The sequence below is a fragment of the Hipposideros armiger genome, unplaced genomic scaffold, assembly GCF_001890085.2.
Source record: "Hipposideros armiger isolate ML-2016 unplaced genomic scaffold, ASM189008v1 scaffold_201, whole genome shotgun sequence".
Taxonomy (NCBI): Eukaryota; Metazoa; Chordata; class Mammalia; order Chiroptera; family Hipposideridae; genus Hipposideros; species Hipposideros armiger.
In genome coordinates, this window is record NW_017731551.1 from 2,503,745 (window position 1) to 2,519,637 (window position 15,893).

The 15,893-nt window shown below is 41.0% G+C and overlaps 1 protein-coding gene and 1 pseudogene across 2 annotated transcripts in view; one reads left to right on the forward strand and one right to left on the reverse strand.

Annotated features, from left to right (window-relative positions):
• Positions 1 to 15,893, forward strand: part of TBXAS1 (thromboxane A synthase 1) — a 135,608-nt gene that overhangs the window by 22,635 nt on the left and 97,080 nt on the right. Inside the window, exons 2-3 of one of the 2 annotated variants that reach the window (XM_019653250.1) lie at positions 7,757 to 7,850; positions 10,620 to 10,672. In XM_019653250.1, the coding sequence (XP_019508795.1) occupies positions 7,757 to 7,850; positions 10,620 to 10,672 (147 nt within the window). Of the gene's footprint in view, positions 1 to 7,756; positions 7,851 to 10,619; positions 10,673 to 15,893 lie in introns of those variants that run through there. The other variant, XM_019653251.1, reaches the window with a different exon arrangement.
• LOC109388523 (60S ribosomal protein L28 pseudogene) lies at positions 6,963 to 7,376 on the reverse strand (annotated as a pseudogene).

Genomic DNA, 15,893 nt, shown 5'->3' on the forward strand with positions numbered 1-15,893 from the left:
GAAAAGTTAGTTACTAACTCTCTGAACTATAATAACCATCAACTGGATGACTTATTATTATTTTTTAATTGTAGCATTTTCTTTAAAATACTTATCTGCTGGCTATTTAGATGGTAGGGCCATCAAAGCCTGGCTCAATGGTGCCTGAGGCAGATGCTGAGTATTATTTGAGCTCTGGGCTTGCCTTCTTCCTACCCTCCAGTGTCTGTACCATCCAGTTCTCCCTAAACTGGAAGCTCTGACAATCTCACAGTCCACACTCCAGACACTTCCTTTTCAGGTATACTCCAAAATAAAATCAGGATCTATACCCAATATAAAGTGGTATGGTAGCTGAACAGGGGCCCCGAAGGGTGTTCAGTCTCTAATCAATGGAACCTGTGAATGCCACTTTCTATGGCAAAAGAGACTTTGAAGATGTGATCAAGGATTTTGAGATAGAGAAAGCACCTTGGATTACCTGGGTGGCACCTAAATGACATTGGGTCCTTGTAAGAGGGACTCAGGAGGAGTCCGTCAGAAAAGGTGATGTGATGACTGGAAGCAGAGATTGGAGTGACGCAGCCATAAGCCAAGGAACAAAGAATCGATATTCCTCTAGAAGGAACCGTTGCTACTGATACCTCAACTTTAGATTAACAAGACTAATTGTGAACTTCCGGCATCCAGAACCACATGATAATAAATTATGTTGTTTCAAGCCACTAAGTTTGTGGTTATTTGTTACCACAGCAATAGGAAACTCATACATACAGTTGGGAAAGATTAGTTTACTTAAAAGAATTCCTTCACTTTCTGGTAGGATTCACCATATTGATCTTTTATGTAAGGTGTCACTACACATTTAAAATAATTTGAATTACAAAGGATTCAATGAACAAGTATGAAAATCTATTTAAGTTTTTGAATTGGCATGCACCTGGGTGAAGAATCAAATGTAGTATTGTGAAGTATCACCAAGAAATGCAGCAAAAAGTCTTCCTCCTTTTATAAACCCTAGATGCCAGAGGAACCAGGGCTCCTTGGAAAAATGGCTGATCCAAGTTTGGGGCAAGAAATGTACAAGATGAACTTGGGACATTTTATCATTAAAGGAAGTAAGGAATCTGTTTTGTCAAAAGTACTCAGGAACAAACTGATATGCCAAAGATGGGACATTTTGATAAATAATAATTGCAATGGATCAAAACATATAAAAATATTTAAATCCATAAATCCATAATGATGCAAAAATATCATGTGTCACCATTATAAGATATTATTGAATCAACTCTTTAGCACATTTTAGATTCAGGAGTTTCCTATTAGAACAAAACAGACACTTCAAGCACTACATTTCAAAAGGTGTGAGATGCAGCTAAAGAAGTAATTAGAGGGACTTTTTAGCTTTAAATCTATTCATTAAAAATACAATAATATTGAAAATAAGTGGACTAAATTGTTAAGAAGCTAAAAGAAAAAAAAGAAAAGAAAACAAAGAATAAACCCAAAGAAAAGGGTGACAATAATAAAAATATGAGCTTAATGAAATATAAAACAAAAAAGTTAGAAATAATCAACAAAAGCAAATGATGCTTTGAAAAGATTAATAAAATAGACAAGCCTATGGCAAGACTAATCCAGAAAAACTTTTCTAAGCAACTAGGACTAGAAGGAAAGGTCCTTAACCCAATAAAGGATACCTATCAAAAATCTACAACAAAATCTCACACTTAATTTTGAAACATTAGATGCATTTCCACAGAGACAGGAATATGAAAAAGATGCTTTCTTTTACTGCTTCTTTTAAATATTGTACTAGAGGTCCCAGCCAATGTAATAAGAAAATAAAAAGTGAGACAAAAAGATTAGGAGAACAAACTGATACTATCTGCATAAAATTGTCAGCACAAGAAATCAAAGCGTTTCCACATGTAAACCAGTAGAACTAATAAGGAAGTTCAGAAGGATCACTGATGACAAGATTGGCATAAAAAACAATTGGTGTTCCTACACATAAGCTCTACGAGTTCACATGTGTGAATGTTCAGCAGATGATTTCCAGCCCTGAGGGCAAGGAGAGCAAGGTCTGGAGGAAACAGGTCACAGGAGAGGATGCTGACAATGAGGAGGAGGATGCTAAAACAGAGATGAGGTCCTACAAGGGGACCTGAGATGACCTTGCATAGAAACTCTATTTCCAAGGAACTCCTGCCTTGAGGCACAACTGAAGCAATTTCTATACTTACAGTTTCTTTAGTTGTGGTTGGGGGGCGGGGGGAGAACAGAGCAAGGAGAAAGAAGGCAATAGAATTCAAAGTAACTAACAAGGCTGTTAGTTCAGAACCATTTGCTTATCTTCTTCTCCCTGCCCTAATGTGCCTGGAGTCAATTTGCAGTCACCTATCAATGACTGCTCATTTTGCAGCTAATTCTTTAACCAATTGATGTAGCATGGTTCTGCCTGCCACCCAGATAAACTGTGGTGGAAATGAGGAGGAAAAAGAGAAAGCATAATTTCAAAGTTGGGAAATGTTTTTGAAATTGGAGAAAAAGAGATGGCAAAGAAAAGTTCTCTCTCTCTCTCTGGAGTAATGAAAGAAATGCACACGTCCAGGTACATTGACGTGTTTACAAAATTAGGAAAAAAATTTATGTGAGTGTTTGGTGACATGGATAGACTGACAGTGAGGCTAACTGGGACAAACTTTCTGGGAAGCAATTTGGCCTGTGTACCAACACTTAAAACCAGTGACTCATGGATTTCAGGTCTGGAAAAGTTTGTTGCACAGAGATGTTCATTGTAGTAGCATAACTTAAATTAATAAAAAAATTGAATATGCCCTAAATATTTAACAATCATAATCATTTAGTAAATTATGATATAGCCACAAGAGGAATATTATACAGCCATAAAAATCATACTCATAAAAGATTAATAACATAGAGGTTTCTCCTTATGTTAAATGAAAAAAAATAGAAATACAAAGAAATACAAATAGAAAAAAATTATAGAGAATATGATCTCACATAAAAAATAGAGTATAAAAACTAGACAGAATTAAAATAAAATGAGAGTAGGCTTTCTCCCTGATAATTTTAACTTTTTTTGCCCAAATCTCTGTCAAGCATTTCAAGATCTGTCTTCTGGAAAGCGAGCAAGCCTTATGGTCTACTTTCACGTCATAAAACCTTTTTAAGAGGCAACGATTTAAGGCCTTCTTTCTAATAAAGTTTCCGGTGTGGCTACAACTTTTTATGGAATTGCTGGCTAAGCCTTTGATGGCCGTACATGTTGCAAGCATAGGGTAGCCATGAAAAAGGGAATTTCTTCTCCAAAGAGGAGTCCTGGCACAACTGAGTTTCACCTGTTCCTGGGGCATCATGATTTTTATCCCAGGAGAAGTATTATTTGCCAAAGAAATCTTTCACCATGTCAAAAATATCAACAGCCTCTGAAATTCCCCAAGCATCTCACCAAGCAAGGATTCTCTGATAGCGATGGTGAGGACATAATGAATGAACCAGTTTCCGGAAGCACATTAGAGAAAAACCAGTTCCTTTATGGCTGCTAAAGATATGCAGTGAGGGAAATCTTGAAAGGCAGGCCTTCATTTCATTCTTTTCTTCTTTTGCTCCAAACCTCACTCAGCCTGACTATCTCTTTAATACACAACTCATCAAAATATCCCCCAATTTATTGTGAGTAGCTTCATTGGCTGAATAACGGGCTGACCACTCTTGCTGAGTGCATCTAGGGCTTTGTCTTGGGGAAAATGAAATGTTGGGGAATTTCTAAGCTTTAAAAATCAAATCTTATTTTGAAAATGATCCAGATGGTGCAATTTATTTGGAGAATGGACAGCGTAAGATGCACCCGTGGCACTGCAGGATTTGTGTCCTGTAGCAATACATACGGTATTTCCCCATGTATAAGACACAGCTTTTTTCGAAAAATTTGGGGTCTGAAAACTGGGTGCGTCTTATACAGTGGTTGTGGATTTCAAATGCCATAGATGGAACTGAGGACGAGGCAATCTATGAAGACAGTGATTCATCTTCAGATGACGACAAGCTAATGGTTGGCAGTGATGAGGAGTTGTATAAATTTTATGATGAATAAAACTTGAGTTCAATAACTTTATGTAATACTTTTTTTTTTCCAAATTTCGGGCCCCAAAATTAAGGTGTGTCTTACACATGGGGAAATACGGTAACTGCTTTAGTAGTCAAAGTAAAACCAAAGGATGCTATCGGAAGCTACTGCGTATACTTTCTGTTGTCATTTTCCAACTTAAGTATATATCCTTAATGCAAACAATGATAGATATCCATATTCCTAATTGTGGCATACATTTGCATTAATCCCCATCAAAGGGAAGCTGTTCTAAATATGACAACATGGTGGCCACAAGATGGTTGCACATTGCCTGCTTTACACAGTAGCATCTTCAGCCACCTGTACTTATTTGATGGCACAGGAATTAATGGCACATTTTTGACATTAAAAATAAAAAAAGCAAATTTCTCTCACAATGACAATTTTTGAAGTACCAGGAGGAAATTTTTGTTTTTTCAAACTTTTTTCATTGACTCTTTAAAACTCATTCATGGATATTCCTGGTGTATCAGTTTCCTAGGGCTTCCATGACAAAGTACCACAAACTGGGCTTAAAACACCACAGTGTGGGGTCTCACAGTTCTGGAAGCTAGAAGTCTCTAGCTTCAGTCTCTAGAAACCAACGGGTCTACAGGGCCTCTGTAACCAGGAAGGCAGAACCCTTCCTTGCCTCTTCCTCGCTTCTAGTGGTTTGCTGATGATCTTTGACGGTCCCGGGCTTGCAACTATATTAGTCCCATTTCCGCCTTTATCATCATGTGGCATTCTCCCTGTGTCTCCATGTCTTCACGTGGCCGTTTTCTTAGAAGGACACCAGTCATAACGGACAGATTAGGGGCCCACTCTATTTCAGCAAGACCTCATCTTAACTAATTACATTTGCAACCACTCTATCTCCAAATAAGGTCATATTCTGAGGTACCGGGGGTTAGGACTTCAACTTATCTTTTTTTGGAGTGACATAATTCAACCCCTAACTCCTGAGGCCCATGGACCTGGGGTTAAGAGCCTGCTGAGAGAGACAGAGGGGATCCTGGGACCAGAGACTATGAAACAAGCGTGCAGAGAAGAAAGTGAGAGCAACACAAGTGAAATCCACTTTGCAGTTTTGCCATGAAGTCAGGTGGCAGTGAGTGATCACTTGCTGCTGATTTTGGTGCAAGGACTGTACTTGCTGATGGCGACATTTAACCAGTTCCTAGCTGAAGACTCTCAAGCTCTATGCTTGAGTTGAGGTGGCAAAGTGAAAATTATGGTTGTGTCCAGAACATTCTCTGTCGATGCCATATGTTTGAAAATGTCTGAATTTTGTGCAGGGACACACAAGCAGTACTTTTTGTAAGTGGAGTTACATAATCAGGGCATGGACTTGCATAATAATTAGCATGTGTAATTAGGCACCGACTTCTTGTCCTTTAATTAGACAATCAAGACATCTAATTACAAAATTAAGATGCAATTACGTGGCCCAAGATGACATATTCCTTTCTACCCATTAGAGATTACATTTAGAAAATAATTCACAAAAACCAATGAAGAAATGAACCTAGAAACCAGATCTGAGATGTTGAGGGAAGTGTTAAGTGTGCTGGTAAGTCTCCTTTGGTTTTTCCTCTTAGGTGTGAGGGGAGTTAGTTAAAATCTTATAGACGACTTGAAAGAGTAACTTTTATGCCCTGTGCTGTCAACCTGTCGCGCACACGCTAATGAAGAGGAATGTGGGCATGACTAATCCATACAATTCGCACGTGGCTCTTGAGTATGGCTTGTAATTACACTTGAACATGGACTTAAATGTGATGTCCTGGGGATTCATTCAAAGCTGATTATGCAGCCATACGGTGGAAACATCAGTCGGGAGAGCTGGGAGGAGACGGGCCCTTCCCTTTCTGCCCTGGCTTGGGTCACTCCGTGGCCATTTGAAAAGCAGACCCATTGCTCAGAATAACACAAATCGATACTTAAGCTGGGTTGGCCTTTCCCTGAGTATTTGAGTACTAGATGAAAAGTCCTTATTTTAACTGCTCCTCATTGGGCTGCAGGTGGGAAAGGGGTAGGTCCAAGACTATCACACCTATTTCATCTTTCTAATGATAAGTGAGTGATTCTTACAGCAGTTTTTTTTGTGTGTGTGTGTGTGTGTTTTAAGTTCCAGTGCTGCTATGAAGCCCGGCTGTATTGACACTCTCTGTATTTTTTTCTTGCTCCTAAATTAAGATTTGGCTGATCTCTGCATGATACTAAACACCCAGTTTGACTCATTAATTTTTCTGAACTAACTGAACTTTTGACCTAATTAGCTGGCTGATTAGGGATTACAGCCATATGTCCAGGTTTTTTGAAGCCAGTTCTGACTTTCACTCTGTTATCCCTCTGTTCCCATAAACTGTTGAAATACCCTAGCAATTCCAATGTTTTGACAGCCACACTGCACTTCTCAGACTGCCGCTTTCTCCTGGAAAGTGGCACAGAAATCTGTCGGGCCACATTTCCTGATTTTTTGGTTAAGAAAATATGCTTCCCATATGGTTTTAGGCCGTGAAAACAAAGACAGAAAGAGGTTTTAAGCGGTTGGTGATGAGGTCTTGTCTCCACGGTGCGTTCCCTCCCTCCCTGTTTTTTTCTCTATTAGGCCACGGAATGTGATGAGGGACAAATTACGTGCAGCGGTCAATTTTGGTCAAGAAAATACACAAATCTGCACAGGGAGCTTATTTTTGCTATTGTTAGTTTTTCCCCTTGCCTTCTGAGACAATTCTTCATGGTGGGCTTTGAGGCAAAGGAACTGAACTGGGCAGAAGTGGGGTTTTTTTTGAGAAAGTTGGCTGATGCTTTCTGCTTTATTGCTTTCAGCAGGAGGTGCTCAAGAGCTCCTGGTGGGGCAAGCCCTCTTCTTCTTCAGTGTCACGAGCTTCTGGCTGTGCAGGATGGCACTGGCTCTGCGGGTGGCAGCCATGCCCAGCTCCGGGGGGTACTTGTCCCTGCGGATCATGTGCTGGATGCTGCTGAAGGTGGCCTGGGTGTTCTTGTTGATGGTGGTCCGCACGTAGTAGGTGGCTGGCTTTCGCTGGCCATATCTCAGCTTCATGACGACCACCACACCTTCGCCGTCGCCTGCTGGCTCCACGCCCACCGTCTTGCGGTGAATCAGCCCATTGTAGCGGAAGGAGTTGCGGGCCTTCAGATTATTGGGCTCAGTGCTGTATGTCTGCTTGTTCCTTTTGATCAGGAAGCTGGAGCAGTTGCGCACGACCATCCACTGCAGATGCGCAGGCATGGCGACAGCTCCTCTCGTTGTGGTAGCAGTAAACGGAAAGAGCTGGGCAGAAGTGTGTTTTAAAAAACAATTCATTGATGGACAACTTAGGTGGGAAAGGGGCATTTGGACTAGATCATCTCGAAGGTGTCTTCTAACTCTGAGATTTCAGGATTCCTTGATCTCTATCCTGTCACTCAATCAGGAGGAATTTACTGAGCTCTATCTATGCTACTCACTCACCTATCAGCTTCTACCTCATCAGTCCTCAGACGTTGTCAACTGGAATCTTCTTCTACCTTTACATCTGGAGAACTCAATAATTCTGATTCCTTATAGGGCCGAAAGCATGAATGCAAACTTCGGTTGCTCTGTTTTGAAAATTTGCTTTTCCCCTCCAGGTACTCCACATCAGCGTTTTCAAGGCTGGAGAAGTTGGGCATCAGACATCCCAAGCCTTCCCCTTTTGTTGGAAACCTGACATTTTTCCGCCAGGTAAGAGCTGTCCTCTACTGCCTTCCAACATGAGACATGCTGAGCCCAGTGCAGTTTTACCCATGAAGCATTGCCCCCATCTCAGTCACCTACACCTGGGGTGGTCTATCTGTGAAGGCGCTATGTGAGAAGCTTTCCTCTACTTGCGTGAATTCTTATGTGATGACAATAATCCATCACTTATCACTCACCAATATGTGCTGAGTCCTGTCATCCCATTCATTCATCCATTCGCCCAAAAAATACCCATTTATTAGTGTCTAAATGTGCCAGGCCCTGGAATGCTGAAGAATTAGAAGTTACTTCTGCCCTCAGGGGCACACATCAAATAATGGCGGACAACACCAGATGGGATATATCCTAGCGCTAGGCTGGGTGGTTGTCCTTCAAAGGAGAGGGAGATCTATCAGGGCTAGAATCATCTTAGAGGACTTCCTGGAGAAAGGGGTCCTGGAGGAGCGATAGACACAAAGACAAGGACACACAAATCAGGTGGGGAGTGACAGTGAATGTGATTGCACCTACATGAGAACCAACACACAGCTTTGTAAGCAGCCTGGACTGACAGGAAGCCAAAGATTGGGGAACATGGGGAATGCAGCTATGAGAGAGAGAGAGAGAGAGAGAGAGAGAGAGAGAGAGACTGACTAGATGCCTGACAGTCTAGAAAGGCAAGTGAAGAACTGTTTGTGTACTATCATTTATGAAGGAGAGTGTAGGCAAAGTGGAAGATTATAAGGGAGAGAATTTAGGGGTTAGGTCTGTAGAATCCAACTGTTATTGAGGTCTAGGTGTGAAGTGGCAAAGACCTGGCCGGGGTGGTGATGAGAGTAAAAAGAGAAGGACGCTGGGGGCAAAATGAATACAGCTCATGACGAATTAGGTCCAGAGACTGCCAGGCAAGATGAGTCGATGTGCCTCTAACTTTGGAGCCCCGGTAGCAGGGAGAATGGCCATGAGTTGACAGAAATAAAAGGTCCGGAGGGCGGCTGGCTCATGGAGATGCGTTTGATTTGCCAGAGTGGCGTGGAAGTGGAAACGTCCAGCAGGCCTTTGTAGATCTAGGCCCAGGACTCTATCTTCTCAGGCTATGTTTTCCCCTCACATTGGGTTTTCTCAGAAGCCAGATGACTTATTCTGCTAACTCATGGTGGTGCAGCCACCAGACCCAACATCAGCCGCCAACAGATCCAGCACTGTTGAGCGCCACGAAGCCAGACAAAGGCAGGAAGGACTAAATTGGGGCCAATCCCGATAATATCCCTTGAAGGTCTCTTTAGGAGTTCCCCGACTCCTGCCCCCGGAAAGGCTGGCCCTTTGCTAGAAATTTCTAGAAATAGCTAGAAATCGTTAGCTATTTCTGTCCTTTTTCCTCTACCTCCTCAATTGCTTCTCTACTCCTTTCTGCCCCTTTCTCAGTCCAGCACCCTTTTTCACTCTTCATTGCTGTTGTTTCTTCCTTCCTGGAGTTTTGGAAACACTTTCTCTTCTCATCTCTGTGTCCGGGGTGGCGAGTTCACAGCTTAAAGCCCACAGTTAGCTCATCCCGGCTTCCTATGAAACCCTTGAAGCAAGTGTGAGGAAATTTTGAAGTGTCTAACTAGAACAACAAACCAGATAGGAAATGAAAGCAAATCCATTTCACATATTTCTGGGGAGAAATGATCAATTGCGTTCAGTTGAGTCATTAATTTTTGATATATTAACATTTTGAGGAAAACAGTCTAACCGTCAATGTGAGGGGAACACCGTGCTCCTTCTGCGTCTGGGTGACTTCCACATATGCTCCTTCTCAGTTCGTCATCCTTGTATGTACAAACCCTGCCAAGTTCTTTCTAGAACACAGTCATTTCAGTGACTATTTTTATATGCATATAAGCTTGCCTTGATAGAAGGCAAGCTTAGACTGTGCAAGTAGATTTAATGAAAATAGGATATATGTCCGTCAAGGACCTCCATCTCTTCTGCCCCCCAACCCTCTACGCTCACCCACCCCTTCTGCATCTGCCTGTTTACTCCATTCCCACAACCCAAGTCTAGCACTTTCCACTCTCCCACCTCTATCCCAACTCATGCATATTTTCATGTATACTTCAGTCTCACAATACAATGGATCTAGCCATTTCCAATCCTTCAGTCCCTCCGTGTAAACGCGCACACATACTCCGCCCCCATTACACAGGGAGTCTAGCATTTTCTGACCCTCCACCACATGTACGTCTCCAGGCACACTCCTTTCCCATTACAAATGGTGTCTAGTTATTTGTCCTATATAAAGTTGCTCTAAGGTTCTTAGGTTCCGAATATGTTGATTTTAGTTAAAATTGAACTTGGATCATGGTAATTCGGAATTTGTGATAATTTGGATAGGCTTAGCCGACGTTTACGCATATAGTGGCTGTGAAAAGGGGCTCTGCCAAAAATAATAATAATATAAATCAAATTGCAGAGGGGAATGTTAACACAGTTGAGAAAGCAAACCGTTTTCAAACATTTTAGCAGCAATTATATACAAATAGTTGAAGAACAGATAATCTCTCCTGTCCATTAAAGCAGAGCTGCCTGAGACTTTTCCATGGCAATCTATATTGTTTAAAGCTGATAGTTTATCTAATACTCCCAAGTACTTGAAAGCAATATCACTTCGATTCTTTTTTTTTTATTGTTTATGTAATTGTGTTTTCACTGTTCCAGATTTTCTTCTGGATAAGTTTGAATACTTGAACTTTTGTTTAATTGTATGCTTACTGTAGTGCTGTGTTTCTACAGGGTTTCTGGGAAAGCCAAATGGAGCTCAGAAAGCTATATGGACCTCTGTGTGGGTAAGAGGGAAATGCTGTTTTTCTACCATCTGTTTTGAATTTTGTCTGTTTAATTGATATGGAAGTTAACGGCGAGATGGGAACGTTGCATGTGTTTCTATCTTTTGAGGGCTCACAAAGAGTGCCTGGAAGCACAGATGAGGTCCCTAGAAAAGACCCCAGAGGAGGCTGTGCTAGCCTGAAACAGCACCACTTCCCAGCCTTTAAGACCCTACCTAGCTGGGTCAGGCCCTGGGTGTCCTCACCATCTCTCACCACAAAGGGTATAGAAGGGTGTGCTGCAATGGGACACGTGGCCCTCCAAGCCTTGGTCTAATTTGACTTGATGACCCGTGGCAGGTCTTTCCCCAGGAACTTGCCTTAACCCCACTTGGACCTATTCTGTTCAACCCTATGGGAAAAACATACATTCAGCTGTATGACCATGTCATCTACCATCCCATCCAGTATACTTTTCAAAGTGAAAGGGGGTGCTATTGATAGTTACCCCAGGACAAAAGTAGAAAGTAAGCCTGTCCTGGGTATACTGGGATATATGGTCACCCTAGTTCTCAGCCATGTAAAGTAATACAGCCTTTCCCTTCATTTTTCCCTTTTGTGCTTCAGCGTATGCTCCCCGCCCACCTTTTTAAAAAAAATGACATTCCAGAATCTGGTGAAGAAACCCATGATCAGACCATTTACCCGGTTTAAGATTTCACAGGCGTGAATCCTACCGCTTCTCAACATGCCTTTCCATCCTGGAGTCCTAATCATTTCAGCCTGTTTTCACACAGCTTCTCCTCAGCTACTGGGTGATTTTTCAGTAGCTCTTTTCCAGACCTCCAGGTTGCTGAGAACTTTTGTAGGTGCAGTCAAGTTCTGTTGTGTTCCCAACGTACAGCCCGATGGGGGCCAGGAGCTTGTGAGCCCTTCAATCAGAGGACCGTTCTCCCAGTGATGATTGTTGACAGGGATTGACTTGTACCCTTTGTGGAAATAGCCCCACCCAGGAGACCCCCAGTTTTGGCCAAGTTCTTCCAACCGCTCTTTAGTTTGCTATGTGACCCTACAAAAATAATAAATTAAGATGCGCTCCGTATTAGTTTGTTATAACGAACTATTCTAAAATGCAGTAACTTAAACAACAAATTATTGTGTGTCTAAGGGTTGGCTGGGATTGACTGAACTAAGCCACCCTTAGTTCAGCTGGGCTTCCTGGTGCATCTGGAGGTCAGCTGGGGAGGTGGTTTATCTAGGCTGCGCTCACGTGGGGTATCTCTCCTCCGTCTATCTCTCATCCTCCTTGGAACAGCAGGCAGGTTGGGGCAGGCTGTTCCCACGATGAAGGCAAAAGTTCAAGAGAGCAAACCCAACAGCACAAGAAAATTTCAAGTTCCTGTTGCATCGCGTTGGCTAACATCCCATTGGCCAAACCAAGTTATGTGGCCAAACCCAAAGTCAGGGCAGGAAGTCATGTGGCCAAGCCTAACATTGATGGAGCTGGGAGATATATTCTTCTGCTGGAAGGGCAGGGAGATGGTGCATCTCCTTCAATAATAAGCAACTCTTCCTCACTCTCTAAGATCACTTTTAGCTTGGTTTTCTCTTCTCTTCTCTTTTCTCTCTCTCTCTGTCTGTCTCTCTCTCTCCTCTCTCTCTCTCTCTCTCTCTCTCTCTCTCTCATAGCTTCTTGCTTTAAGCATGATAGGTACTCAATGAAAGCTCAAGGGATTGAACTTTATCTTTCTCTTGTGTTGTTCTATTGTTTTATAAAAGTTCTCATTCCAGCCTTCTCTTTCCAATAGTCTCATTCTGCAGTTGACTTGATACTGACTGACCTTGGAGACTGTCCCATATATTTCTGAGACGTAGCACTGACTCAGAATGATGATAGCTTCCCGAGAATTAGAAAAAGGCCTCCTTGAGTTTGAATTCTAGGAATCACTTTTCTTCAGTACTTCTTGTGCAGATTTTCAGAGTAGAGCCGTTGGATATTTTTAAGCAATCTTAAAATTTCAGGTGAAGAGTTTAAAGGGCACTGTATTTACTGGTGGGGACATGGAGTGTGTGTGTGTGTTTGTGTGTGAGAGAGAGAGAGAGAGAGAGAGAGAGAGAGAGAGAGAGAGAGAGAGAGAGAGAGAGAGAGAGAGAGAGAGAGAGAGAGAGAAAGCACGAATTGGTTTCCTTGACAACAGGATGTCCAATCAACTTTCCCCCCAACTTTAACTAAGTTAACACCATTTATCTTTTTCATTTCAAGAAAATTTAAATCAAAGAGAATATTTCAAATGAGGTTGCAGAGACAGAAATTGCAGTGTTCTCTCCACTTTTTGTTCCCACTTCTGATGAAAGGGGAAAAAAAAAGAAAGGTGATGGCATAATTTCTTCATACAAAGCTACCAATTTTTTCTACTCTAGAAAAAAAGATGAGCCATAAAATGCTGACTTCTTTTTAAATGTGGCCACTTCTGGATTTAGTACTAACATGGTGGTGGGGCGCTCAAAGTGCTGCTGGTCTCTGTAACCATGATGACACTCAGTATGTTCACCTTTCAAAATGAAAGGGTTGAGCCAGCCTATATTTAAGGTCCTTTCTAGCCCTAAAAATTATTTTGTTACTGTTTAAATTTAAACAAAATGGTTTCACTGATTGGGGATGTCAAGCATGGACTACATTCAATGAAAGACCCTTCCTTTAGGAAATAATTTCGTTTAAATTATATTAATTTTTAGACTACTTTTGTCATTAGAAAGTATTATCAATCCCAGAGTGATTCTCTTAAAAACTGAAATAGATTGATTCACCATTTGACAAGTAAAACCCCACACTGTTACTCCCTATAGTATGTCTTAAATGACAGGACAGAGCTGTGTTTGGGGAGAAATACGGACCTGAAAGCCAAACATGGTGATTATTTATGCTTATTATCAGTTGTCATCATAGTAAATCAGTCCAAGTTTGGGTCCCCAAACTGCAAATCAGCTCCTTGCCCATTTTCCCTCCCAGTCACTGCTATGGGGGAAGATATTGTTGGAGAAGCTTTCGGCCAAGAAGGGTTGATAACATTAGTGTTTATTATCACCACCATCACCAACCACCACCACCACCACCACCATCACCACCAGCATCACCACCATCACCGCCAGCACCACCACCAACAAAATGTCTTTACTGAATGTCTAATTATGTAGCCTGCTTTGCCAGCCTGTGTGCAGAGAAAACTACACACATTGTCTCTGTCTTTTTTGAACTTGAATGTAAAGTGGGTGGACTGACCCTTGGCAACATAATATGAAGAAAGCAAGGCTTTATCACTTTAGATAGCCTTTAGTCAATTAACGAGGACTGGTTATCTCCTTCAGTCTGAGAATGAGCCCTAAATTGGATTTATATTCCTTCCCAAACCCTAAAAGAACAGTATCAACATAATCATCACACACTTGTGATTGAATATAAACAGGATCGAGATTATGCCCCCTCCAATTTGTAATTGATTTGGTAATCCAGTGGATGACAGGCCTTTATTATGCTATTACTATTAATTACTTATAAATACTTGCACAGCAACCTAAGTTCAGCTCATTTGTAACTCTAAAGGCTTCTATCCAGAGCCTCTTGTCTCTTTAGCTCATCTGTCTTTTAAGTGATAGCTCTGCAGTTACTCTATTGTTTAGCCTCATCCCCATTTCTTCTTGCCCTCACATCACTTTAATCTTGATTTCTAGTATAAACTTATCTCCCTTTTGTTGAATTTGACTTGCATCCTTCCTGATGTCCACCACCTCTGCCCCGCCATTTGATTAGTGGCACTCGGTTCCTGTATCCCTTCATCAAGCCAGATTTGTTGACTAATCTCATATACTCTCACTAGAACACTAAGCTATAAGCAGGTAAATATGCAGACTGTACACAATTCATAAAGTGCAGATGAGTATAGAGAAGAAAGGAAACTGACTTCTACCTTGGACCTTTAACCACTTCTCGGAACAACCTCTGTTTTCAATTTCTTAATTCTCAAATGGATAATATCTGATAGATGCTGTTCTTTATCTTGCTTTGTTCATTTATGATCACCTGGAAAATTGCCCCATTTCAATACATTCATTCTTGGCAAATGCTATTCTGTTTTTTAAGGATTCCACTGTATGGATGTATCTGAATTTTTAAAACACGTTCTCAATTGATGAACACCTTTTACTTTTATAAACAATACAGCAGTGAATACTCTCGTGTATACGTTATTGCTGTCTTGTGTAAGTACGTCTGTAGGCTAAATTCCTAGAAATGAAATTGTTAGGTCAAAGGTTACCTACATTTTTATTTTGATAAATATTACTAAATTGCTCTCTTTATGGGTTATATCAATTTATACTCCCATAAATACGTGTATGAGAACATCTGGTTCTCTTACATGATTGCCATTAAAATGTGTGGTCACAATTTTAAATCTTTACCATTTGATGGGAGTTTAAATTTGCGTTTCTCTATGAGCGAGTTTGAGCATCTTTTCGTATGTTTAAAATCCATTGTGTTCTCTTTTCTGAAGAATTCTTTGCTACTTTTCCATTGGGTTATTGATCTTTTCCTAATTGATTTATAGAAGTCCTTTATATATTAAAGAAAATTGCCCTTTATATTTAATATATGTTGAAAATGTTTTCTCCTTTTTATCCTTTGACTTTGTTCATCTTGTATTTTTTCCAGTCAGAAAACATTTGTTGTTGTGTTGTTGAATTGAATTAATTTTAATGGTGTCTACATCTTGTATCTTACTCAGAAAGGCTTTCTCCACTAAGGATTTTTTTTTAACTTCCAGTTTTGTGATATTTTTTATTTCATTTAAAAAATTTAGAGATTTGATACATTAGGAATTTATTTGAGGGTAAGGGTGGGAGTAGAGATCCACTCTTATTTTTTCCAGGTGGTGGTATTCCATCTGGGAATTCATCCTTTTCCAACTGATATGAAATATCACTTTTATCATTTATTAGTTCCCATATGTGTTTCTGACACGTCTGCTCCATTCCTCTGCCTAATCACATGCCAATACCTCAGTGAATACCTTTGTCTGAATACCATGCATGTAGCACCATGTACCTAGCAGTGGTAGATTGTTCTAGAATATCTTTGCAAGTATCAGAATCTGAAGCAATCTATCTCCCAGGGAATCTGGAGTCCCTGCACTGAAAAAAATCAATGTAGCAAATAAGGCTTCAGTATAAAGGACCTGGCGCTTAG